This window comes from Salvelinus fontinalis, chromosome 12, assembly GCF_029448725.1.
Source record: "Salvelinus fontinalis isolate EN_2023a chromosome 12, ASM2944872v1, whole genome shotgun sequence".
NCBI classification, from domain to species: Eukaryota; Metazoa; Chordata; class Actinopteri; order Salmoniformes; family Salmonidae; genus Salvelinus; species Salvelinus fontinalis.
The window spans coordinates 16,404,554-16,430,663 of NC_074676.1; the positions used below are offsets into that span (position 1 = coordinate 16,404,554).

Consider the following 26,110-nt stretch of genomic DNA (forward strand, 5'->3'; position numbering starts at 1 on the left):
ACCCAGGGCTGTTTGCTCATCTTGAGGAAATAGGAGATAGGACGGCCAGGTCCTCCTTGGATTCAGAGGGGGAAGGGAGGAGGGAAGAGCAGGCCAGGGGGAGGCTGGGACTGCCCATGCCAAAACTTACTGCTCTACAGTGTCAAAGAGTGTGTGAGAGTCAGAGTTCGACAGAGGAAGACAGCGAGACGAAAGGAGAAACCGAGTGGGATTGAAACATAGGAGACAGAGTGTAGGCAGACAGAATGAGAGAAAATAAAGGGAAACAACAGATGTTATCTAGTTCTGCTCTCCTAGTACGACTGGTTCTTGCTGCCGCTCCAAAATACTGTACACCATTACGTCACACTGTGTCTGGGAAATCTCCCATATGCACTAAAGTGCGCCGAAGAGCCCAATTTATCTGGAATAGAATCGCTCCTTACACACACACACCTTGACATGTACTGTATGCATGACCAGGTGTGCATACACACACACACACAGGATGTGTTTTGTGAAGGGAGGGAATGAGTGAAAGAATGAGTGATCTGTACAATTAATCGATATGAGTGTGTCAAGTGTGGAAACTTACATCAGATAACGTAAGCCATCTTGTAATATAACTCCACTGTGTATGTGTATAATCTATTCCTCCTGAGCATGTCTAACTCCATGTGAATCTTTATCAGTGTATCATGGTTAATTGTTTACCAGAAAGTGTTACGTTTGTTTACCTGCATTACATTACATGGAAGAAAGACCAACATGAATATCGGGGGCAGTAGATCACCTGCTGGGTGTCGACAAACACTGGCGGTTCAACAATTACCCAACATAGAATTGTTGGGTAATTAATAGAAAATGTCAGCTGATGTTTTGTGGTCTGAGGTGATAGGACAGCCACCAGCTGGGCACAGCCATCATTCATGTTGGTTTTGTTTTTCCTCTTAGAAAAGATAGGCCCTTAAAGTAATGTAAATGGAAAAACACAGGCTAGCTCAAAAATAGCACTGCAATAGCATATCATCACACACCATGGACCCAAACACCCAAATGTTGAGCAGTGAGCGCTCCTTCCCACTCTCTTAACATCTCCACAGAAGCATATTTCTGTACATCTTGAACCTCTTGAGATTGATTTGGAGTTTGTTGACCACTGTCTATAAAGAGAAGATGAAAATACATTTGAAATGTAAGAGCAAAACTTACATTTGCGGCACCACAAAATATTTTATTCACGTGAATGTGTCCTCCAAAGAAATACAGCAAGAAAAACAAGTTTATTTTTCTCTGGATACTCTACATGTAAGTCAATTTCAATGTAGTCATTGCGTGCTAGGATTATGGGACCAAATAAACTCAGCAACAAAAGAAACGCACGTTTTTCAGGACCCTGTCTTCAAAGATGATTCGTAAAAATCCAAATAACTTCACAGATCTTCATTGTAAAGGGTTTAAACACTGTTTCCCATGCTTATTCAATGAACCATAAACAATGAATGAACATGCACCTGTGGAACGGTCGTTAAGACACTAACAGCTTACAGACAGTAGGCAATTAAGGTCACAGTTTAAACTGAAAACTTAGGACACTAAAGAGGCCATTCTACTGATTCTGAAAAACATCAAAATAAAGATGCCCAGGGTCCCTGCTCATCTGCGTGAAAGTGCCTTAGCCATGCTGCAAGGAGGCAGGAGGACTGCAGATGTGGCCAGGGCAATAAATTGCAATGTCCGTACTGTAAGACGCCTAAGACAGCGCGACAGGGAGACAGGACGGACAGCTGATTGTCCTCGCAGTGGCAGACCACGTGTAACAACAACTGCACAGGATCGGTACATCCGAACATCACACCTGCGGGACAGGTACAGGATGGCAACAACAACTGCCCGAGTTACACCAGGAACGCACAATCTGGTGCAGTCCATGAGGAGGAGATGCACTGCAGTGCGAAATGCAGCTGGTGGCCACACCAGATACTGACTGTTACTTTGATTTTGACCCCCCCCCCCCCCTTTGTTCAGGGACACATTACTCCATTTCTGTTAGTCACATGTCTGTGGAACTTGTTCAGTTTATGTCTCAGTTGTTGAATCTTATGTTCATACAAATATTTACAAGTTAAGTTTTCTGAAAATAGATAGAGGATGTTTCTTTTTTTGCTGAGTTAACTAAACATTTGAGCAATTGTATTAGTATAAAATATAATTACCACATTTTTTGAGCATACAATATAGCTCAGTAATTTAATTACTTAATTACTTTATACAGTCATTATTGCTCATCTTTATCAAGGGTGTCAATAATTTCAGGAAAAGCTGGGAAAAGATGGCAACGAAAGCCAGGGTCCAGACCAGAAATGATGGACAAACAGGCAAAGTCAAAGAAAACTCAACCATGAATAAGTGCCCATTTTAGGCTTGTACTACTTTCCACAGCAGTCCAACATGGCACGATTGCATGATGCTATAGAGGAGAACAGTACAGTATTGGAAGTACGTGTCTAGGGGGTTAGTGTAGCCTACTGCAAATATAAATTGAGCCAATCAGCTTAAATTCTAATAGCTCCATGCTTTTCCAGCGCTGAGGTGTAGCCAGTGAGGGTCTGTCTGCCTGAGCAGCATCCTTCATGGGTGGGGTTTAATCCCAGGCCATGTCCTCTTCTGATGATGACAATCAATCAGAGGAATAACTAAATAACTAAAACACTTTTCTTGATCTGTTCTGTTGACATTTGCTCATTTTTCTCTCTTAGTTAATTGTTTGTTCATTTAATTGTCTGTATTTATTGAATCCCCCACTCCCCATCCCTTTCATCCACACCTCTGTATCTCTGTGGTGGCCATCTCCCTCTCCAGGCCCTCAGGTGCCCACAGAACTGACGATCTGCACCACCTCCCCATTCTCCTCTGTTGGCAGATGGATGGATCCCTCCTTCACCTCCATCTCACCCTGCATGGCTGGGGCCAGTTCTGCCACCTGGGAACAGAGAGTTGGGGAGGGAAAGGAGGGGAGGGATGAGAAGGGGAGTGGGGGCGGGAGGAAGAGATGGGGAGGGAAGAAACAAGGGAGGAAGAGGGGTAGGAGAAATGCAGGAGAATATAGGGAAGCCAGGGAAGAGAGAGTGAGGAGGACAGCGGAAGAAGGGGAGATACAGAGAGCAGTGAGTTGGAGGGGAGAGGTGGAGAGAGAGGGAAGATGAAGATGAAACCAAAGTAGAGCGAGAGAAAGAGAGAGACAAGTTATAAAATATAGCTGCAAGCAGACATTGCAGGGTTCAAGCTATGGTCCTAGGTTGACACCTCAACCTAGGATGAGCTTCTTCTGTAATCCTTACTACGCTTGCCAAATATCAGAACTCAAAATCGAACAGATCATGCAGAATGCTTTTCATGTAATTTGGAAAAATGTTCATGACGTTGACTACTTTAAAATGTCTTCTCCAGAACCGCTCCACACCAAATTTGGAGTATAGCATCTATGGATGCACGTCTTCAAACCTCTTAGATGTAAAGTCTTCTGTTTAGGGGACATGCGTGTTTCTGGTACTGGTTCAGACCGACATATTTGCTTATAAATCGTTCTGTGTACACTGAGCAATAGCCTAGGTTCCCAAGGACACAGTAGTATATTTTCTTGCGCCTGTGTGACATAGGATGTGAAACCTGAAACCACTTAAAGCTTGGATGTCCCTCCTACCATTTCATTCACTCTTCCGACTTTCCATCAACTCATGGCTGAACCATATGACAAAGCACATGCCTGCAATCCTTACATCGTAGCGCAGCAGGGGAGAGTGGTTTCATCACTATATCACATTCGGAAATTGATTTATAGCCATTAATCTAAAATTCTTAATAGATTTTAAACAAAAAACAAAGGTCATAGTTCCTAATGAGCTAGATATCTGTGTGACATTCACAGCGGTGGGGGCAGATTTTTTTATCAAGAGAGACACCTTTAGAAAATATGTACTTTACAGTTATAAGGAAGGTTAGTGGTTTTATAATTTGATTATACCGTGTATATTTAGAAAGAATTTAAGTATTTTCCAAGCCTTATTCAAACAGTTTTGTTGAAGAGGAAATATACTGAACAAAAATATAAAAATGCAACATGTAAAGTGTTGGTCCCAAGTTTCATGAGCTGAAATAAAAAAGATCCCTGAAAATTTCCATACGCACAAAATGCATCTCTGAAATGTTGTGCACACATTTGTTTACATCCCTGTTAGTGAGCATTTCTCCTTTGCCAAGATAATCCATCCACCTAACAGGTGTGACATATCCCCAGCATATCAAGCTGATTAAACAGCATGATAATTACACAGGTGCACCTTCTGCTGGGGACAATAAAAGGCCACTAAAATGTGCAGTTTTGTCACAACACAATGCCAAATATGTCTGAAGTTGAGGGAGCGTGCAATTGCCATGCGACTACAGCAATGTCCAACAGAGCTGTTGCCAGAGAATTGAATATTAATTTCTCTACCATTAGCCGCCTCCATCGTTTTGGAGAATTTGTCAGTACGTCCAAAGGGCCTTACAACTGGAGACCACATGTAACCACGCCAGCCCAGGACCTCCACATATGGCTTCTTCACCTGCGGGATGGCCTGAGACGAGCCACCCGGACAGCTGATGAAACTGTTGTCTTACACAACTGTAGAATTCCCGCACAAAATGTCAGAAATCGTCTCAGGGAAGCTCCTCTGCGTGCTTGTTATCCTCACCAGGGAAGGGCTATAGTCTCTAATAAAATGCAGACGTATTATCTCCTGGGCCAACCTCCGATCCGAGAGGCACGGAGAGGTGGAATGGGTAAACCCCAGTAAAAGATGAGTCAAGGAAGAGTCACTGTGCACATAGAGAGAGACATAGAGAGAGACATAGAGAGAGACAGAGAGACAGAGAGACAGAGAGAGAGAGAGAGAGAGAGAGAGAGAGAGAGAGAGAGAGAGAGAGAGAGAGAGAGAGAGAGAGAGAGAGAGAGAGAGAGAGAGAGAGAGAGAGAGAGAGAGAGAGAGAGAGAGAGAGAGAGAGAGAGAGAGAGAGAGAGAGAGAGAGACAGAAAGTGAGAACAGCGTTGAGTCATTCTTTCCTGGCCGAGATGCCAAAGTTCTCCCCAACAGCGTACCTGCAAGGTTTTTTTCTGCATTTTTGAAAATGATTTAGCGTGGGAAAACATTCAGTGTTAACTTAAACAACTAAAAACAGGAAATTGGCTTTAAAAACGGCCATTTTTTTCTCAGCCCCGTGGTAAAACTTTCTAGATATGCAGGAAATTAGCTTTAAAACAGAATTTGTTTCTCTCTGCCTCATGGCAAATGTGTAGAATTACAGGAAATTAGCTTTAAAACAGCAAAAAATGATTGGGTGGAAAAGATGTCAGTTTATGCTGCAAGAGCTCTAATAGGTTGGATGACATCCTCCAGAAGTTGACATAATTACTGTGTAAGTCTATGGAAGGGGGTGAGAACCATGAGCCTCCTAGGTTTTGTATTGAAGTCAATGTACCCAGAAGCTTAAGGCAAAAAAGCAAGTCAATGTACCATATCTTACGGCAAAAAAAGAGCTTCTGGATATCAGGACAGCGATCACTCACCTCGGATTAGACAAAGATTTTTTCTTCAACAAGCAGGACGCACAGGACATTCTTCGAACACCCGACAAGGCCAACATCCCAGTTATTTGCAAGAGGAAGAGACGTAGGTACAGAGGACACAGAGCGGGGTGCCTCGAGAGGACCCGCAGAAGGCGAGTGGGAAAGCTGCCATGACCGTCAATATTACTCGCCAACGTGCAATCATTGGAAAATATATTAGACTAGGTACGATCACGAATATCCTACCAACGGGACATCAAAAACTGTAATATCTTATGTTTCACGGAATCATGGCTGAATGATGAAATGGATATTCAGCTAGCGGGATATACGCTGCACCGGCAAGATAGAACAGCACACTCCGGTAAGACGAGGTGGGCGGTCTGTGCATATTTGTAAACAACAGTTGTTGCACAAAATCTAAGGAAGTCTCTAGATTTTGCTCGCCTGAAGTAGAGGATCTTGCGATAAAATGCAGACCACACTATTTGCCTAGAGAGTTTTCAGCTATACTTTTCGTGGCAGTTTATGTACCACCACAGACAGATGCTGGCACTAAGACCGCACTCAGTCAGCTGTATAAGGAAATACGCAAACAGGAAACCGCTCTACCAGAGGTGGTGCTCCTAGTGGCCGGAGACTTTAATGCAGGGAAACTTAAATCAGTTCTACCTAATTTCGATTAAAGTTAAATGTGCAACCAGAGGGGGGGAAAAATTCTAGATCACCTGTACTCCACACACAGAGACGTGTACAAAGCTCCCACTCGCCCTCCATTTGGTAAATCCGACCAAAATTCTATCCTCCTGATACCTGCTTACAAGCAGGAAGCACCAGTGACTCAGTCTACAAAAAAAACGATCAGATGAAGCAGATGCTAAACTACAGGACTGTTTTGCTATCACAGACAGGAACATATTCCGGGATTCTTCCGATGGCATTGAGGAGTACACCACATCAGTCACTGGCTTTATCAATAAGTGCATCGAGGACGTCGTCCCCACAGTGACTTTACATACATGTGGCCAAAAGTTTTGAGAATGACACAAATATTAATTTCTGCTTCGGTGCTTCAGTGTCTTTAGATATTATTGTCAGATGTTACTATGGAATACTGAAGAATAATTACAAGCATTTCATAAGTGTCAAAGGTTTTTATTGACAATTACATGAAGTTGATGCAAAGAGTATTTGCAGTGTTGACCCTTCTTTTTCAAGACCCCTGCAATCCGCCCTGGCATGCCGTCAATTAACTTCTGGGCCACATCCTGACTGATGGCAGCCCATTCTTGCATAATCAATGCTTGGAGTTTGTAAGAATTTGTGGGGTTTTGTTTGTCCACCCGCCTCTTGAGAATTGACCACAAGTTCTCAATGGGATTAAGGTCTGGGGAGTTTCCTTGCCATGGACCCAAAATATCGATGTTTTGTTCCCCGAGCCACTTAGTTATCACTTTTGCCTTATGGCAAGGTGCTCCATCATGCTGGAAAAGGCATTGTTCGTCACCAAACTGTTCCTGGATAGTTGGGAGAAGTTGCTCTCAGTGGATGTGTTGGTCCCATTCTTTATTCATGGCTGTGTTCTTAGGCAAAATTGTGAGTGAACCCACTCCCTTGGCTGAGAAGCAACGCCACACATGAATGGTCTCAGAATGCTTTACTGTTGGCATGACACAGTACTGATGATAGCGCTCACCTTGTCTTCTCCAGACAAGCTTTTTTCCAGATGCCCCAAACAATCGGAAAGGGGATTCATCAGAGAAAATGACTATACCCCAGTCCTCAACAGTCCAATCCCTGTATCTTTTGCAGAATATTAGTCTGTCCCTGATGTTTTCCTGGAGAGAAGTGGCTTCTTTGCTGCTCTTCTTGACACCAGGCCATCCTCCAAAAGTCTTCGCCTCACTGTGCGTACAGATGCACTCACACCTGCCTGCTGCCATTCCTGAGCAAGCTCTGTACTGGTGGTGCCCCGATCCCGCAGCTGAATCAACTTTAGGAAACGGTTCTGGCACTTGCTGGACTTTCTTGGGCGCCTTCATCACAACAATTGAACCGCTCTCCTTGAAGTTCTTGATGATAAATGGTTGATTTAGGTACAACCTTACTGGCAGCAATATCCTTGCCTGTGAAGCCCTTTTTGTGCAAGCAATGATGACAGCACGTGTTTCCTTGCAGGTAACCGTGTTTGACAGCGGAAGAACAATGATTCCAAGCATCACCCTCCTTTTGAAGCTTCCAGTCTGTTATTCGAACTCAATCAGCATGACAGAGTGATCTCCAGCCTTGTCCTCGTCAACCCTCACACCTGTGTTAACGAGAGAATCACTGACATGATGTCAACTGGTCCTTTTGTGGCAGGGCTGAAATGCAGTGGAAATGTTTTTTGGGGATTCAGTTCATTTGCATGGCAAAGAGGGACTTTGCAATTAATTGCAATTCATCTGATCACTCTTCATAACATTCTGGAGTATATGCAAATTGCCATCATACAAACTGAGGCAGCAGACTTTGTGAAAATGTATATTTGTGTCATTCTCAAAACTTTTGGCCACGAATGTACATACCCCAACCAGAAACCATGGATAACAGGCAACATTCACACTGAGCTAAAGGGTAGAGCTGCCACTTTCAAGGTGCGGGACTCTAACCCGGAAGCTTATAAGAAATCCTGCTATGCCCTCCAACGAACCATCAAACAGGCAAAGCATCAATACAGGGCTAAGATTGAATCGTACTACACCGGCTCTGACACTCGTCTTATGTGGCAGGGCTTGCAAACTATTACAGACTACAAAGGGAAGCACAGCCGCGAGCTGCCCAGTGACACAAGCCTACCAGATGAGCTAAATCACTTCTATGTTTGCTTCGAGGCAAGCAACACTGTGGCATACATGAGAGCATCAGCTGGTCCGGACGACTGTGTGATCACGCTCTCCGTAGCCGACGTGACTAAGACCTTTAAACAGGTCAACATTCACAAGGCTGTGGGGCCAGATGGATACCAGGACGTGTGCTCTGGGCACGTGCTGACCAACTGGCAGGTGTCTTCACTGACATTTTCAACATGTCCCTGATTGAGTCTGTAATACCAACATGTTTCAAGCAGACCACCATAGTCCCTGTGCCCAAGAACACGAATGCAAACTGCCTAAATAACTACAGACCCGTAGAACTCACGTCCATAGCCATTGTAGTGCTTTGAAAGGCTGGTAATGGCTCACATCAACACCATTATCCCAGAAACCCTAGACCCAGTCCAATTTGCATAGCGCCAAACAGATCCACAGATGATGCAACTTCTATTTCACTCCACACTGCCCTTTCCCACCTGGACAAACGTAACACCTATTTGAGAATGCTATTTGTTGACTACAGCTCAACGTTCAACACCATAGTACCCTCAAAGCTCATCACTAAACTAAGGATCCTGGGACTAAACACCTCCCTCTGCAACTGAATCCTGGACTTCCTGACGGGCCGCCCCCAGGTGGTGAGGATAGGTAGCGACACATCTGCCACGCTGATCCTCAACACTGGAGCCCCTCAGGGGTGCGTGCTCAGTCTCCTCCTGTACTCCCTGTTCAACCACGACTGTGTCATGATGTGACCCTCTTTGGGGATAGCGAGTACCATCCCCCTCTCTCTCCACCATCCCCCCTCTCTCTCTCACCACCTCTATCTCTTCCCCCAACAACCAGGCTCTGTTATCGCAGGTCATAAATTCCTAGAGGAGTCTCTCTCCTCATAGCCAGACAGTTCTCAAGTTCTATGATGGAGAAGAGGTTCCTTTGTTCTCCTGTGAAACCTTCTCTCTTCTCACTGTACCAATTCGGCCACTTGGGTACATTTGGGCAACTTGTGTGGGACACCTGGGTGACTACATGCTCAATGTCATGTAGCTCACTCATTCCTGAAGATATCTTTCTGAAACTTTTTTCAAATACTGTTGCCATCTTATGTTCTGTATCGAAATTATCCACAGCATCATATCTGAATGTTTGGCTGTTCTTGTTCAGTTGAAAGATGATGCAACAACAATAAAAAAACAGAAAACGTATGTTTATTTCCTTGTATTTTCTTCTACCAGATCTATATTCTCCTACATTCAATTCACATTTCTACAAACTTCAAAGTGCTTCCTTTCAAATGATACCAAGAACATGCATATCCTTGCTTCTGGGCCTGAGATACAGACAGTTAGATTAGGGTATGTCTTCAGGCAGAAATTGAGAGAAGGGGGGGGTATCCCAAAGAAGTTAATGAAGGAAACTCCAATTCCCGTTGGAGTTTAACTAAGTCATAGGCCCGCCCCATGAGCACAGACATTGATCTGGCATCATGGGACAGCCCTTTCCTACGGTTATGGATATAACCCCCACATTGGGAATTTCCCAGTAGACCAGTACCTCGATCACAGAGGGAGCTAAGGTTTGAATACAGACCATGTGTACCTCAACCATCGAGGGAGCTAAGGTTGTAATGGTTGCTGAATCTTTTAACCATACCATGTGGTTAAACTCTGAGACTAACTGATACCGACAGAATAAGAGCAAATCTTTGATACTAATTACTAGTCTGCAGCTAGAAATTCTACCATTGAACGCGAAGACCGACAACCGCCAAAACATCTATCTATAAGAACATTTCTGAATGTTACTCTGAAATATCCATTCTAACCAAAGACTCTAGGGACGCAGAGAGAATCTCGGCTGAACTCTCCAACAGAAAAGGACAATTCCAACAGAGATGACGACGACACACTGAGCGTAAATATATATATTGATTGCAATTATTCCCGAATGAGTGAGCGTTCATGTGCAAAGGATTAGCATTTCAATTGTTAGAATTATCAACTGTGTAGTGTCTTTTGTCTTTCGCGCCTTCTCAGTCCCTTTGTCTACCAAGCCGCCATACCAGTTTAGCCCACTAGGGCACATCCCCTATCATTTCTTTGTAACCATATCTACTTTGTTTGTTTGTTTATGCATTTCTGTGATTATTTTGTTAGTTAATAAATAAATGATTGAGACAATTGATGTATGGATGATTCATAGTGAAGACTGGGTTCGTGCAGATAACCAACAATTTACGATGTTTGGAATGAGACTTATGTGAGGTAAAGAATAATTCATTAATTAGAAGATTAATTGATCAGATATTAAAGTATCTGAAAGTTATATTAGGAAAATTATAACTTTGTAATCTGAATATTTTCCTTGGTGCCCCGACTTCCTAGTTAATTACATTTACGTGATTAGTTTAATCACGTAATAATAATTACAGAGAATTGATTTGATAAAATAACAGTCTTCAGTTTAATGATGCCAAAGACACGACAACTGCATGGCCAGGCACGACTCCAACACCATCATTAAGTTTGCAGACGACACAACAGTGGTAGGCCTGATCACCAACAACGATGAGACAACCTATAGGGAGGTCAGAGACCTGGCCGGATGGTGCCAGAATAACAACCTATCCCTCAACGTAACCAAGACTAAGGAGATGATTGTAGACTACAGGAAAAGGAGGACCGAGCACGCTCTGTAGTGGAGCAGGTTGAGAGCTTCAAGTTCCTTGGTGTCCACATCACCAACAAACTAGAATGGTCCAAACACACCAAGACAGCCATGAAGAGGGCACGACAAAGCCATTTCCGCCTCAGGAAACTAAAAAGATTTGTCATGGGTCCTCAGATCCTCAAAAGGTTCTACAGCTGCAACATCGAGAGCATCCTGACTGGTTGCATTACTGCCTTGTACCGCAATTGCTCGGCCCAGTACATCACTGAGGCTAAGCTGCCTGCCATCCAGGACATCTATACCAGGCGGTGTCAGAGGAAGTCCCTAAAAATTGTCAAAGAGCCCAGCCACCCCAATCATAGACTGTTCTCTCTACTACCACATGGCAAGCGGTACCGGAGTGCCAAGTCTAGGACAAAAAGCCAACAGTTTTTTTCCCAACAGTTTTTACCCCCAAGCCATAAGACTCCTGAACAGGTAATCAAATGGCTACCCAAACTATTTGCATTGTGTGCCCCCCCAACCCCTCTTTTACGCTGCTGCTACTCTCTGCTTATCATATATGCAGTATCACTTTAACCATATCTACATGTACATACTACCTCAATCAGCCTGACTAACTGGTGCCTGTATATAGCCTCGCTGCTGTAATTTTTCACTGTCTTTTTACTGTTGTTTTTATTTCTTTACTTACCACCTACTGTTCACATATTACCTTCTTTTTTTTTAATTGCACTGTTGGTTAGAGCCTGTAAGTAAGCATTTAACTGTAAGGTCTACACCTGTTGTATTCGGCGCATGTTACAAATAAACGTAGATTTGATTTGAAGCTAGCTGTCCTCTGGCTACACCATGGTGCTACCCTACAGCATGCTGGTGTGGCTACTGTAGACCTTAATTGCAAAATAGTGTGTTTTAATAAATTATTTGGTGACATGAGATTATATTTAGCATAGTTGTACATGAAATTCACTGAGGATGGTCCTCCCCTTCCTCCTCTGAGAAGCCTCCACTGATCCCCAAGTTACCCAAGCTATTGCACACAGAAGTGTCTGGTGCACCAGACTAGCCAACACAAGACAAAGGTGAGTGGATACCAGCTGGTGTCTGATCTGGACAACAGTATTATATCCACACTGAAAAGATTTCACTAGATTAAACCAAACTCTCATGACATCAACATAAGTAACAGCCATGAAATCAGCCCTGCAACAGAAAGCGCACAGCTTAAACTATGCGACCACCTTGCTACAGCATCCAACCAAACACATCTAATAGTAAGTTGTACCACCTCCCAAGCATATCCCAGGATCGTATCCATCAGAGCACACCATAGGAAACCATTTAAATGTGTTTTTCAACAGAAAAATAAAACAAGAGGTTGTTATTGAGCAAGTCCTGGTAGTCCCTCCCTGTTTCAGTCAGCTTTCTTCCATTTGGTGCCTAATGAATATGACCCAGGTGTCAAACTAAAAAAACTCTTTCTATTCATCTACGCAATTGTTTTTCATCTGGTTATAACAGGCATCTCTGGCACCGTATGAGGACCCCGCCCAGGACCAGACCCTGTTAGGGTGTAATAGGGCCAGCTTTAGACCTGACCAGTGTCTGAACCATCACAAGGCTAAATGTAAAAAAACATAGCATAATCTGTCACGAGGCCAAACAGGCCTTCCTGTTCGGAAATATCTTATTTGAATCTAGCTTGTGTACTTTATTTGATCTAGCTTGTGTAATGGAAACTATTAAATAAAGAGGGAGAAAAAATGTAAAAGATAAATAAATAAAAAGCTGAAGTAATTTTTCAAGAGCTTAGTTATAAATGCTACCATATGTTTGGGAAAACAGTTCGACACATTTCAGGGAGGGGAAAATGTAGTGACCTTTCCATGACCTTAGAATTGGAAAGGGTGGCACCCCAACGGTCAGTATTGGCCTTGAGTGTACATCTCCTCACAAGCCCACTGTGATTGATTTGCTAAATGTTTAAAGGCCCACTCTGACATTTACAGACGTTTTTATATGAATTTGAATGTTAGCCAACATTTCTCAAACACCAATCCTTCAGCTTTATAGCAAACAAGGTGAAATTTTGGTGGCCACCGTTTTGTTGAATTTCAAAATAAAGAGTGGGCTCTAAAACTTTGTTAAATGACAATGGAGTAGTCTCTCTTTGAGTAGCCAGTTGTATTCTCTCCGCTGCCTGGTCCATATGCCCTTGGTTAACCCAAGAGGCTTAATTTCATCTCTTGGGAACAGAAAATTGGAGATTGATCAGGGCCCGGTCAACTTTGTTGATTTCTGTCAAGCTGTCTGTGTACAATCAACCATTAGAACAAATAAAGCCCATTCACAAAAGTGTACACAAACAACGGTCTGATTGCTGAGAGAGGGGAGAGAAGTGAAATGGAACCCAGACCGCAGCTCAACACAATGCATGGGGTGGCAATCATGTATACATCTATAGAAACATCACAAACACAAGCCTGGTGGAAGTATTAATTTAGGATGTCTATGGTTCCAAGAGGGGAATGGGGGACAGGTGGGACAAATTACAGAACTGACAAAGTGATGTGGGGAGGACCAGATGACACCAGGGATGACAGAGGATGCCATGCCTCATTCAGCTAGTCGCCCAAAAAAAGTGATAGGTGGCGGGCAGGATATTCTCTGTGTATGCATAGGTATACAATCACATCAGTCCAAATGAACAAGGAGACTCAAATTACTCCAACTCCGAGCAGGACTGGCATTTCTACAAACAGCCAAACAAATCACTTTTAAAAGAGCCAAGCTTTTTTCGGGTACTCTTTTTATAATGTCACGCAGGGACGAATCGGCGATGGGACGAATCGGAGATATCCATATAAAACTTGACTTTTGGGGAAGTGAGCAAACCAAGCATTACGGAGGACATGTGGCATTCAACATGGTTTTCAAAAACAAAACATGAGTGAAAAACTAAGCGAAGGTCTCGTTCTTTTGTTGTGTTTCTGGCCTTGCCAATTTGACCACATAAAAGGAGGGACTGCTGTGGGTGCCTGTGTACCCTTACTGCTTTCAACACATGGCTCCCATTCTCTGAACTCAACCATCAAGGGATTCAAAGCTAATCTAGTAATTATTACTTTCCTCTTTCTGAAGATGCATCTGTGCATTTTACATTGTTAAATTAAAACACCAACTGTAGGACTTAAAGGAGAAGGGCATTCGCTTTGAATGAAAGCATGACAATAGGGAGAAAAGCAGAGTGTTGAGTACCTGCAAGCAGTTTGGTGAAATTGCTAATTATTACACTGGCATTTTGATTTCAACATGTCACTAATTATAAGGAGAAAGAGCATCGCACCACATAGTTTTACTGGGATATTGTACAAGATGGTGTGAGTCATTTAAAGGGGGTGTGAGAGACTGAATGTCTGTGTGAGCTCTTAACCACTCAGGTATATTTAGAACCCAACCCTCTATACTCCTCCCCCACCTCACCTACCCCTAATGTCCCTAACATCTGAACCAGCTTTAACACCCCTACCCAAAACCAATTCTTCCTTTGGACGCCTCTCCTTCCAGTTCTCTGCTGCCAATGACTGGAACGAACTACAAAAATCTCTGAAACTGGAAACACCCATCTCCCTCACTAGCTTTAAGCACCAGCTGTCAGAGCAGCTCATAGATTACTGCACCTGTACATAACCCATCTACAATTTAGCCCAAACAACTACCTCTTTACCTACTGTATTTATTTATTAATTTATTTTGCTCCTTTGCACCCCATTATTTCTGTCTCTACTTTGCACTTTCTTCCAATGCAAACCAACCATTCCAGTGTTTTTTTTAGTTTTATTTTACTTGCTGTGTTGTACTCACTTCGCCTCCATGGCCTTTTTATATTTTTATTTATTTATACATATATCTGTTTGCCTTCACCTCCCTTATCTCACCTCACTTGCTCACATTGTATATAGACTTATTTATTTTTATTTATTTCACTGTATTATTGACTATATGTTTGTTTTTACTCCATGTGTAACTATGTGTTGTTGTATGTGTCGAACTGCTTTGCTTTATCTTGGCCAGGTCGCAATTGTAAATGAGAACGTGTTCTCAATTTGCCTACCTGGTTAAATAAAGGTTAAATAAAATAAATAAATAAATAAAAACACAACACCCATTCAACCACCTACTCTAACATCATCTACAAATACCTACTTCATCCATATCCTCTCCTTATTTCCCCCTCACCTCCACAATACCTTACACTAATCCACCCCCCTCCAGAGGCCTGTGATGCCACCATCAAGTGGTGGTTAATCATGTTAAGGTTAGAGTTTACTAGTGTCTGGAAATAAATATTGATAATGGAAAGAAGTGGAAGGCGCTCAATCAACGCGAGTCGAGATGCAACTAAAACATTTGATCATCATTGAAAAGGTGCACGGATGCGCCTTTTCCTTTTCAGTGAATATTGATAACCCATTTATTTGTCTCTGCCTGCAAATCGCCCCGCTCCTAGAAGGTAGGCTATAGGCTATGCAAAATGTAAAAGAAAGTGCATGTATCCGCTCTCATCATTGTTGCTGCTTCAAGTTAAGTAGCCTACCTCTCCTAGTTGGGTTTGCGAGATCCGCTGCGCGTGTGGTCTCTATTAAATAGAGTAGGCTATATGCAAGGAAATGAAGGAAATGTACGTCCTAAATATGATTCAAGTTTAAGCCTACCACATTGTCTGGTAATAAATATTGATCACTCATATTTGTCTCTGCCTCCAAGCATTCTGCTCCTATTAAGGTATGCTATTATGCAACACATAGCTCAAGAGAAAGTGCAAGTGTCCATTCTTGAGCCAACTCTGTCTCTCTTTCAAACTAAGTTTAGCCTATTCGCTGACGTAGCCCAGTAATACTGATAGCCTAATATAAATAATGGGCCACATGAGAAACTCTGGGAATTTCACCTATTTCTTGGGTTATTTTTTGCACATTTTTGTATTGCCTACTGAATGCAAAATAGCTGGGACCATGGCTGTCAAGTGATCTGCGTCACATACACCTAAAATAACATTTGTGGGACTGAGGTTGGGTTCGGGACCAGTTCTTGCGAAAGCGGGTAGAAATCCGACAAAAAGCCAGCGGGACCAGGCTGTTACAGTATGAAAAGCTGCAGCAGCGTGATGAGGAAATCAGTCCCGCACAGACCTCTAATGTACCTTCGCAGTCTACTTTACTGGATGTGTGTAAATGTAAAAGGTGTACCTCAGGAATTTGAGCAACAGGAAGTTGGAACCGATGCTAAGATCCAAAAGAGAAGGTCAGAAATGCTGCTGTCAGGCCCACCGGACTCAATGGCCAGTTCATCCAAGGACGTGTGTCTCTGTGTGTTTGTGTGCGTTCCTCACCTGTACAGTAGCGGTGTGCTCGTTGACGGAGGCCAGTTGGACGTACTGCACCTGGATGTCACTGGCCTGTAGGGGGGAGCCCTCCACTGTTGTGGCCCCTCCGTCAGCTGATGCCACTGCTATCAGCTGGGCCCCACGCAGCACCTGACCAGGGGGAGGAGAGATAGGGAGGGAGAACGTGAGAGAAAGAGGGGAGGTGGGATAGAATGTGAGGGGGAGAAAAAGTACGAGAAAAATAGGGAGGAAGAGGGGAGCGAAAGGGAGATATTAATATAAAATGTAATTGAAAAAAATAGAGTGAATCTTTATCACAATTAATTTGCTTAAATTAATCACAAAACTATTGTTAATATAATTGAAGTAACAATTTTGCCTGTGGTGAGTGCTTGTGCAAGGGTCAACCAATGTGTCTGTGTGTCAAACTTCAACACACACGACCCCAAGAAGAGGTCTGCTTAGCATCAGCCAAAATGGCACCCTATTCCTTACATAGTGCACTGATTTTGACCAGGGCTCATAGGGCTCTGGTCAGAAGTAGTGCACTATATAGAGAATAGGGTGCCATTTCAGATGCAGTCAGTGTTAGCTGCTTCTGCCAGCTAGCTAATGCTCTGAATCAAGAGTTTACTGCCAGGACCTGGGTCTGCTCTGTAACTAACTGGCTGGCTACACTTCCCTGAAGAGAGGCCAATTAAAACAAACAGCAGAAAGACATTTATGCTCCGATGTGTGTTTACATTATTTTATTAGTCACAACTATCAGGGTGTAACAAGCACAGACTAGCGCCACACACACACACACACACACACACACACACACACACACACACACACACACACACACACACACACACACACACACACACACACACACAGGTAACAGTGACTAGAAGGAGAGAATGCTCTTTCTTTAGGGAAAATCTAGCAAACAAGTCTCGGAGGACGCAGCGGACCAATAAGGAACGCTAAAGACAGATCAGCCAATAAGAGCCCTACCATTTGAAAAAGTGTTTTGTTTCCCATGCACAGCCGCCATGGAGAGAGAGAGAGAGAGAGAGAGAGAGAACGAGAGAAAATGAGAAAGGGGGAGAGGGAGGGAAAGATAAAACAGAGAGAAGAGGAGAGAGAGAGAGAGAGAAAATGAGAAAGGGGGAGAGGGAGGGAAAGATAAAACAGAGAGAAGAGGAGAGAGAGGGGAAACCCCTAAACCCTGTTGTGTTGAACTACAGCCAAGCTGTGCCAAAGCTCATTTTCTAACACACTCATTAATAATAGAGCCCGATGGGGCAACTGAAACATGATGTGGGGTATTCCTGTAGATTTACATTCACACACACTATAGGAAACCGGGGCTATAGGTTTAGAGTTATGATATCTAGACCTTATTGGATAACATACAGTAGGCCAACTGTAATAAGTTGTTGAATGTGTAAACAGACATGCAAAGCTAACATACAATCACATCTGACCCAGCAAGACTGATGGAGGGAAATATTAAGTGAGCTGTGTGTGTGTTTGATACTATACTTGTGAGGACCAGAAATCCTCACAAGAATAGTAAACCAAGGAGAATTCGAACAAGTGAGGACATTATGGCCGATCCTAAAATGTGAAAAAGCCATTTAAGGCGTATGGGTTATAATTAGGAGTTAAGGCAAATAGGATTTTGAATGTGAATCAACTGTTGGTACCCAAAAAGTCCTCACAGGTATAGTAAGACAGCTGTGTGTGTGTAAATAAAACCATGGCTCTCGCTTGCATTTAATACTCTACACTACAACATGGTCTGTCTCTCTCTACCTCTTGCATGATGTGAAGCTCCTCTGGTATTTGATGCCGTCTCCAGCTCTAACCCAGTCTGACTTACTCCCATGCTAGTAGAGTAGAGCAGCTGGGTGCAGGCCTAACAGACATTCCCAATTTGGGGATGACTCAGAATTTGCAGAAAAAAACTAAACCTTAAAAACCCCAATTACAGATGCTGTATGTGACCCACTTGCCCTACCAACCCGCCCCCTTCCACCCCCAACCAAACCTCGACCTTCACTTTGAAGTTGCTGACTCTGTAATGTGTTTTGTGAGTCGTGTTAACCCACCGGGCTCGGGGGGGGGGGGGGGTTGGCTCCAGGAGATTTAGACAGATTTTTTCACTTCACCACAATGTCTGATGCAGCCAGAACACACCATTCCCAGCCAGCCTGATGGGAACTATTAGATGAAAAGGAAGCCTCAATGGCTACGCTAGCCAGATCAGTGCCACAAAATTAGACAGACATAGTGAACTAGAGACCGGCTGATTTGGTGTGACGGTAGCCTTGAGAGACGGGCCAGTAATCAAAGAGTAGCCGGTTCGAATCCCAGGACTGACAGAGGAATCCTGCAGGAGTGAGCCAGCAGCTGGAGGGTTGCTGGGTCTAATATCCTATGTCCTACCTACTACCATTTTGCCCTTGAGCAAGGCACTTAACCCCCCAAATCTGCTCTAGGGGCACTGCTCTGTGGTATAGTAATATACACGCACACACTAACAGGGTGTGTGTGATTCAAATCAAATGTTATTGGTCACATACACATGTTTAGCAGATGTTATTGCAGGTGTAGCGAAATGCTTGACAAGGGGTCCGTACACACACTGACCACTTAGAGGATCATAGCCTTGGTCTGAGAGTGGTCTTGCTGAGAGTCATCTGAGTGAACATACACAAACTGAAGGCTGCAGATTGTAGTCTGAGTGATTGTGTATATACTAACTGACCACAGCAAAACAGACTGACAAAGGGTCTTTACAGACAGACAAATCGATTGTAAACATTCTGTTACATGAAAAGTTCAAGTCAGCTCTGCATAAAAAGACAGACAGCTGTGACATAAATAAATCAGTCATACGAACCCTGTAGAAAGACACTAGGCTTAATCGGTTTATTAGGGATACACACATTCGACCCGTCATTTACATACAGGTGGAGCAGGAATGTCATGACAGTATTCTAGGAATGTAGTTGGTACTAAATGAAAAAGCTTAAGCTGGTATATGAGGGGTGATAGGTGAAAATGAGAAAGCAGGTAATTCTGTGAGGTAATGAAAGACTGACAGGTAGATGTGGTGGGTAATGACGGAAAATAGTTGAGCTGGTGTGTGGGGGATAATAGGTGAAAAGGAACATGGTAATAGATGAAGAGCAAATAAATGATAACTTACAACATGATGAATGAATTCAACAAGGCAGGTAAGTAAGGAACTATAGTAGGTATTGGGTGAAAATGGTGGAGCTGGTATGCGGTAGGGAGTAACAGTGTAGGTAAACATGGCAGGGCAGGTACTTAATGATTAGCGAATAATAATTAATTGATTCTGACCTTGATAGGTAAAGCGAAATTCCAAGTGTGTTAGGTGTAGCATTTGAGTGTCTACTAGTATATTTACAGTGCCATCAGAAAGTATTAAGACCCCTTCCCTTTTTGTTACGTTAGAGCCTTGTTCTAAAAATGATTAAATAATAAAGAATCCTCAATCTACACACAATAATGACAAAGCAAAGACATGTTGTTAGACATTTTTGCAAATGTATATATTTTTTAAACAGAAATATATTATTTCAAAGTATACAGATCCTTTGCTTTGAGATTCAAATATCCTTGAGCTCAGGTGCATTCAAAAATTGAGCTCAGGTGCATCCTGTTTCCATTGATAATCCTTGAGATGTTTTACAACTTGATTGGAGTCCATGATTTGGAAAGGCCCACACCTGTCTATACAAGGTCCCACAGTTGACAGTGCATGTCAGAGCAAAAACCAAGCCATGAGGTCGAAGGAAGTGTCCGTAGAGCTCCAAGACAGGATTGTGTCGAGGCATAGATCTGGGGAAGGGTACCAAACATTTCTGCAGCATTGAAAATTCCCAAGAACACAGTGGCCTCCATCACTCTTAAATGGAAGAAGTTTGGAACCACCTAGACTCTTCCTAGAGCTGGCCGCCCAGCCATACTGAGCAATCAGGGAGGGGGGTGACCAAGAACCCAATGGTCACTCTGACAGAGCTCCAAAAGGTCATCTGTGGAGATGGGAGAACCTTCCAAAAGGACAACCATCTCTGCAGAACTCCACCAATCAGGCCTTTATGGTAGAGTGGCCAGACGGAAGCCACTCCTCAGTAAAAGGTACATGACAGTCCACTTGGAGTTTGCCAAAAGGCACCTTAAGGACTCTCAGACCATGAGAAACAAGATTCTCTGGTCTGATGAAACCAAGACTGAACCATTTTGACTGAATGCCAAGCGTCACGTCTGGAGAAAACCTGGCACCATCCCTACACTGAAGTATGGTGGTGGCAGCATCATGCTGTGGGGATGTTTTTCAGCGACAGGGACTGGGAGACTATTTAGGATTGAGGGTAAGATGAACAGAGCAAAGTAAAGAGAGATCATTGATGAAAATCTGCTCCAGAGCGTTCAGAACCTCAGACTGGGGCGAAGGTTCACCTTCCAATAGGAAAACAACCCTAAGCACACAGCCAAGACAACGCAGAAGTGGCTTTGGGACAAGTCTCTGAATGTCCTTGAGTGTCCCAGCTAGAGCCTGGACTTGAACCCGATTGAACATTTCTGGAGAGTACTGAAAATGACTGCAGTGATGCTCCCTATCCACCCTGACAGAGCTTGAGAGGATCTGCAGAGAAGAATGGGAGAAACTCCCCAAATACAGGTGTGCAAAGCTTGTAGCGTCATACCCAAGACTCGAGACTGTAATCGTTGCCAAAGGTGCTTCAACAAAGTACTGAATAAAGGGTCTGAATACTTATGTAAATGTGATTTCAGTTTTTTTATTTGTAGTAAGTGCAAACATTTTTACAAATCTGGTTTTGCTATCGATGAGGGTATTTAAAAAAAAAAAAAAAAATCTATTTTAGCATAAGGCTCTAACGTAACAAAAGGTGGAAAAAGTCAAGCGATCTGCATACTTTCCGAATGCACTGTAAGTGTGCAATCAAGGAGGACGGGGGATTCCAGGGTTGACTAACTCTTGTACAATTCAATTAAAGGTTGGGACTTCAAACCTTCATGAGAGCATTCTCAGCTGTGAGGATCTGAGCACACAGAGAGCAGAGGGGTTTAATGTTCTGGAACGTTGTGTGAGATCTCTACAGTGAATACAGGAAGTCTCCCAGGGACCACTTCCTGTCCCACTACTTGGTATGCAAAAAGAACTCATCACTTTCCCAATTTGACATTCCCTGATTCCTCAAATCCGGTCTCCTCACCTTCTTCTCAGAACACATTGTAGGAAAAGGTCAGGAGGGGAGGGACTGTGTTCTGATCAAAAACACTCATACTGTAGTATGAAATTATGGGTCTGACACTCGGGAAACACATCAACCACATTAACCCAAACACATGATAGAGATCTGTTAGCGATACGGCATAAACTACACACCATCTCACACTTGGACACAGTCAGACACATGCAGCCCCCCGGGAGGGCCAATCCATTCAGTGCCATATTCTGACTTTTACACAGGCACGCAACTCTTGCACTGCTTCCAATAGCCTAATTTGTGCTTTAGACCCAAGTTCGCACGCATTACGCAAGTCGAAATCACATCCACTTGCAGTGAGTTGTCAGAAAAAAAACACCCAATAGAAAGAACAATCTAACTGGCGAGAGAAACCACATAAATGAGAATAGGACCTGGTAGTTTGGCTGCTCTTAAGTGCATTAGTTACTGTTGTCCTCCGGCTTGTGGGATTGGGGCCCCTAAATAGTATTTCTTATTGTCTGTCCACACCGGTAACATACTAGCGGGGCCCAATGAGGTGTGTGTGTGTGTGTGTGTGTGTGTGTGTGTGTGTGTGTGTAGAAGGGAGGATTAGAAGGCTGCATCAGAACAGCCCACACTGTCTCCATGCCAAAAGAGAGCTGGAGGAGAAAATACAACGAACAAACAAGTCAGCTTAAATTCACTTCAGCAGAGTTTGCTAGTTGCGATGACCTTCTGAAAAGAACAGAAAAGTGGATAAATCTATCTTTTTTTGTTCTTTATGCCATAATGCTTTCAACAGAAATGGAGACAGGATACTGAAGAAATACAGCGTCGGGCGCAAGGCAGAGAACCAAACAACAAATACATCTTAATGCAAAAAACAGCCAGGGAGGGCCAGATTGAAACACAATAACCAACTGTGCAAACAAGGACCTTTTTCCCAGCCCACCCTCTTTTTTGTTGTCCCAATTCAAACTGCACTTTTGGTTGCATATGATTCTGGTTTAGATTGAATAATGAAAAGATACAGGGCAATAAGACAGTTGTTAGAAAACTAAATAAAGCATATTTGTTTTGTTAACTTGTACACAACCATTCGGTCTTCAACGGTTAAAGTTTGACTGTGCAATTGATCTGAAATCATGAATTGTGTTGTAACCCAGGTCTCTGGCACTGGGTAGTGTGTGTGTGCACATTTATCTAAGTGCATGAATGCATGTTTTGTCAAAGAGCTCTGTCTCACTGCAACCCACAAACACACAAAGACCTACAAGCACACACAAACACTTTTATGAGGCACCGCTCAAATAAATCAGAGGCACCACTCCAATCTGTTTTCTATCAGTCCCAATAGAATCACTCATATCCTCTCAGATCTAACGTGTAAAAAGAAAAGAATAGGAAAAATAAACGTTTGGAGTTTGAGAGGTTGGAACTTCCTCCCTGCTTTATAGCCCGTCAACAACATCTGCAGCAGCTCTCCTGAGCCAGTCAGGACAGATGTGGGGGGGGGGGCATCAGGACACAGAGGGAGCAGCTGGAGTTGATGCTCTGAGTCCCCTTTCCTACTCAATCCTTCCAAAAGTCTGTCAGTCTGCTGTATTCCTCTATAGAATTCAATGCTCAGATGTAAACCCAACACTCAGTCACACTGAAGATCCTCTATTAGTTAAGCCTACCCCTGGAGCGTCAGTTGAAAAATACCCTCTCCAAGTCAACTATCCCCACTAAATAACTTTCTCAACACAGATCTACAGTCGGATATTAATTTGATCAGTTATCATCACAGGAGAAAAATAATCCTGCAGCAGGAGGATTTGATTATATATTTTAAAAAAAAGTTCATTAATTTTGATAGGTTAAAAATAGGTTACAGTTTAGGTGTACCCTATGGCTGTATTTCAGATACACTTGTACGTCGTAGTGAAGACCGATATCTATCTTGTGTCAAGCTATATAAAATTATGGTTGTTGATGTGTATGGCTGCCCTTCAGATACATTTTTGTACATTTGAATGTTGCCGTAGTAGAGTAGGACCGACAGTAGTAGGACATTTCTTCTGTTTGGTGCTTTAGCATTTGAGCGAGCAAGAAAGAGAACTGAGGGTTTTCAGTGAATTTATGCAAATCACAAGGCTCATTGGAATGTCCTGCTTTGCAGTAAAATCTCAGCGACATCAGAGTGATCAAAATAAGATAGCACATCTGTACAGTCTCCACAGCTGGAAAGAGAGCGCCCTGAAATCCACCTGTCATCATCTCCACAACTTTAATATTTTGCTTTGCTTATGAGTGGAATGCCTACCGGAGTGAATCAGTTCAAGTCATAGAACTAAGGCCAGGAGTTTTTCCTAACCACATGACCTGACCAGGAAAAACATGTAGATAACTACAGTAGGTAGGCTCAAGTGTTTTTTTTTTTTTATCGTCAGGTGGCAAGGGAAAAACTCCTGGCACTATCATGTAACCACCATCTTAATATTCAAGAGAGGAGGCGGCAAGGAGTTAGGATGTGAGGAGTCGCAGAAATACAAATGAAAATAAAGCCCAAACCTTTGTAAATCTGTCCTAAAGGCACTTACTCTCACACTTTCTGCTGCATCTTCGGTTTCTCCTCCACCCACTCGATGACACCATTTCTAAACACAGGCTTGACACCTCCATTAACACTAACCCTGCTTTATATTATTTTCTTTCTCTCCTCCAACTCCCATGCCTTTCAGTAGACTAGTTTCAGTCAAGGCTAGTGTGGTTTTGACTAAACCAGATCGGTTTGAATTCTGATCCAGGACCAGTATAATCAAAGGACATCGGTCGACCTCTGCGATGACTGAAATAACTTCTGTAATTTAGCAGGGCCTTTTTATTTTAACGAGGCAGGCCCCCAGTGTACTATATACACTCGTGTCTGTTCTCTGGCTCAAAAATCTAGCTTGGCCTAGCTGATTGACAAATAGATTTTTACGAGGGCCTTTAAAATAATTATTTACAATGATCACTTTATCATGATTCTAATTAGCGTGTTTGTTTAGATAGATGTGATATATACGCCGTAAGACCAAAAAAACATTCTGACCTCCCGGCAACCTCTGGCAACCCCGCTCTGAGGAGCCTGGGAGGGAGCGGCCGCACCCTCGCCTCCGTGCTTTTCACATGCCGCCCACATGGCGCACGATACAACTGTCTTACATGAAAGAACATCTCTGGCTTATTTACAGACGTAACTAAAAGCCTCTTTATCCTGATATTGAGGCATCATTCAGTTTCTTTACTGCTGTTTATACGAGCAGTCTTCATCAGAAAAAGAAAACAAAAGATGGACCCTTTTAAAGGGATCCTCTTCATCATCTTTGCTTGCTTGTGTCATCAAAGCGGGATGGGATGGAACATGTGTGTTTATTGGCTGTGTATTCTTAAAGGGATAGCACATCCCTTTAACACACAAAATGACTTAAATGTAAATGTAAACATCCAAAATAGATTTTGGGGTCAAATTCCTCTTTGGCCTACACATACAACGTTGAGTTGAGTTCACAATAAACTGTTGTTAACTTTTGTCACAGCCAGGGGTTAGCATGATTAGCATCATCTCAAAAGAATGCATGTAATTCATGGTACCGATGTTAGCAAAGCTGCCTTGCAAGTCGAAACGTCCTCAAAAACACTTCAAACTAAGTTTGGTTAATTTTTTACATTTTTATTTGCATGCATACCTCTGTAATAGTCACTGGGATTTTGTTACGCAAAACTGGAACTATTTCCTTATGTATTCTCACAGCCACATCAGTCTGTTTGCTGTAACATGGACAATAAAGTTGTATTGTGTGCTTCCTTTTCTGTTGGGCACTCAGACGCAGATTGATTACCAGCTGCAAAACTCACCGGTGGCTTGATGAAACTATGAGAGCATTGCAATATTCAGATATTACTGCAACAAATAACATTCTCGCAGAAAATAAAATATGGTATCGACACTTAGGAAGTTATGGCTTGCAATGCAGCTTTGTTAACATCATTTTGGGGGGGAAGATGCTAATCATGCTACCTCCTGGCTGTGGCAAAAGTAAACAACAGATTATTGTGGATGACGTCACTACTCGCCTACAGACAAGTTCAAGTAAGAGGAATTTTTCCAAAATGTGTCAAATTGTCCCGTAGTCATGCATTGATGTAAATGAGACACCAAGGAAAATGTGACTATGGGGCCTTTCACACTTAATTGGTTTGTAGCGTTTTTTCAGAACTCTGGTGCGTTTACACCCTTAGTTCGGTTCCTTTGGACTGGTGTGAACACTATCCACACAATGCACCGTGGTTTGCTCAAAAAGGGTGATCTTGGTCCGAT

General features: G+C 43.0%; 1 protein-coding gene across 4 annotated transcripts in view; it reads right to left on the bottom strand.

Annotated features, from left to right (window-relative positions):
- Positions 1 to 1,243: 1,243 nt before the first annotated feature.
- Positions 1,244 to 26,110, bottom strand: part of LOC129866880 (protein BANP-like) — a 71,714-nt gene continuing 46,847 nt past the window's right edge. For all 4 annotated transcript variants that reach the window (XM_055939895.1, XM_055939892.1, XM_055939894.1 and 1 more), the window contains 2 exons: positions 16,508 to 16,651; positions 1,244 to 2,962 (listed from right to left, as the gene is read on the bottom strand). In XM_055939895.1, coding sequence (XP_055795870.1) covers positions 2,846 to 2,962; positions 16,508 to 16,651 — 261 coding nt within the window. In that variant the 3' untranslated portion in view covers positions 1,244 to 2,845. The remainder of the gene's footprint in view (positions 2,963 to 16,507; positions 16,652 to 26,110) is intronic.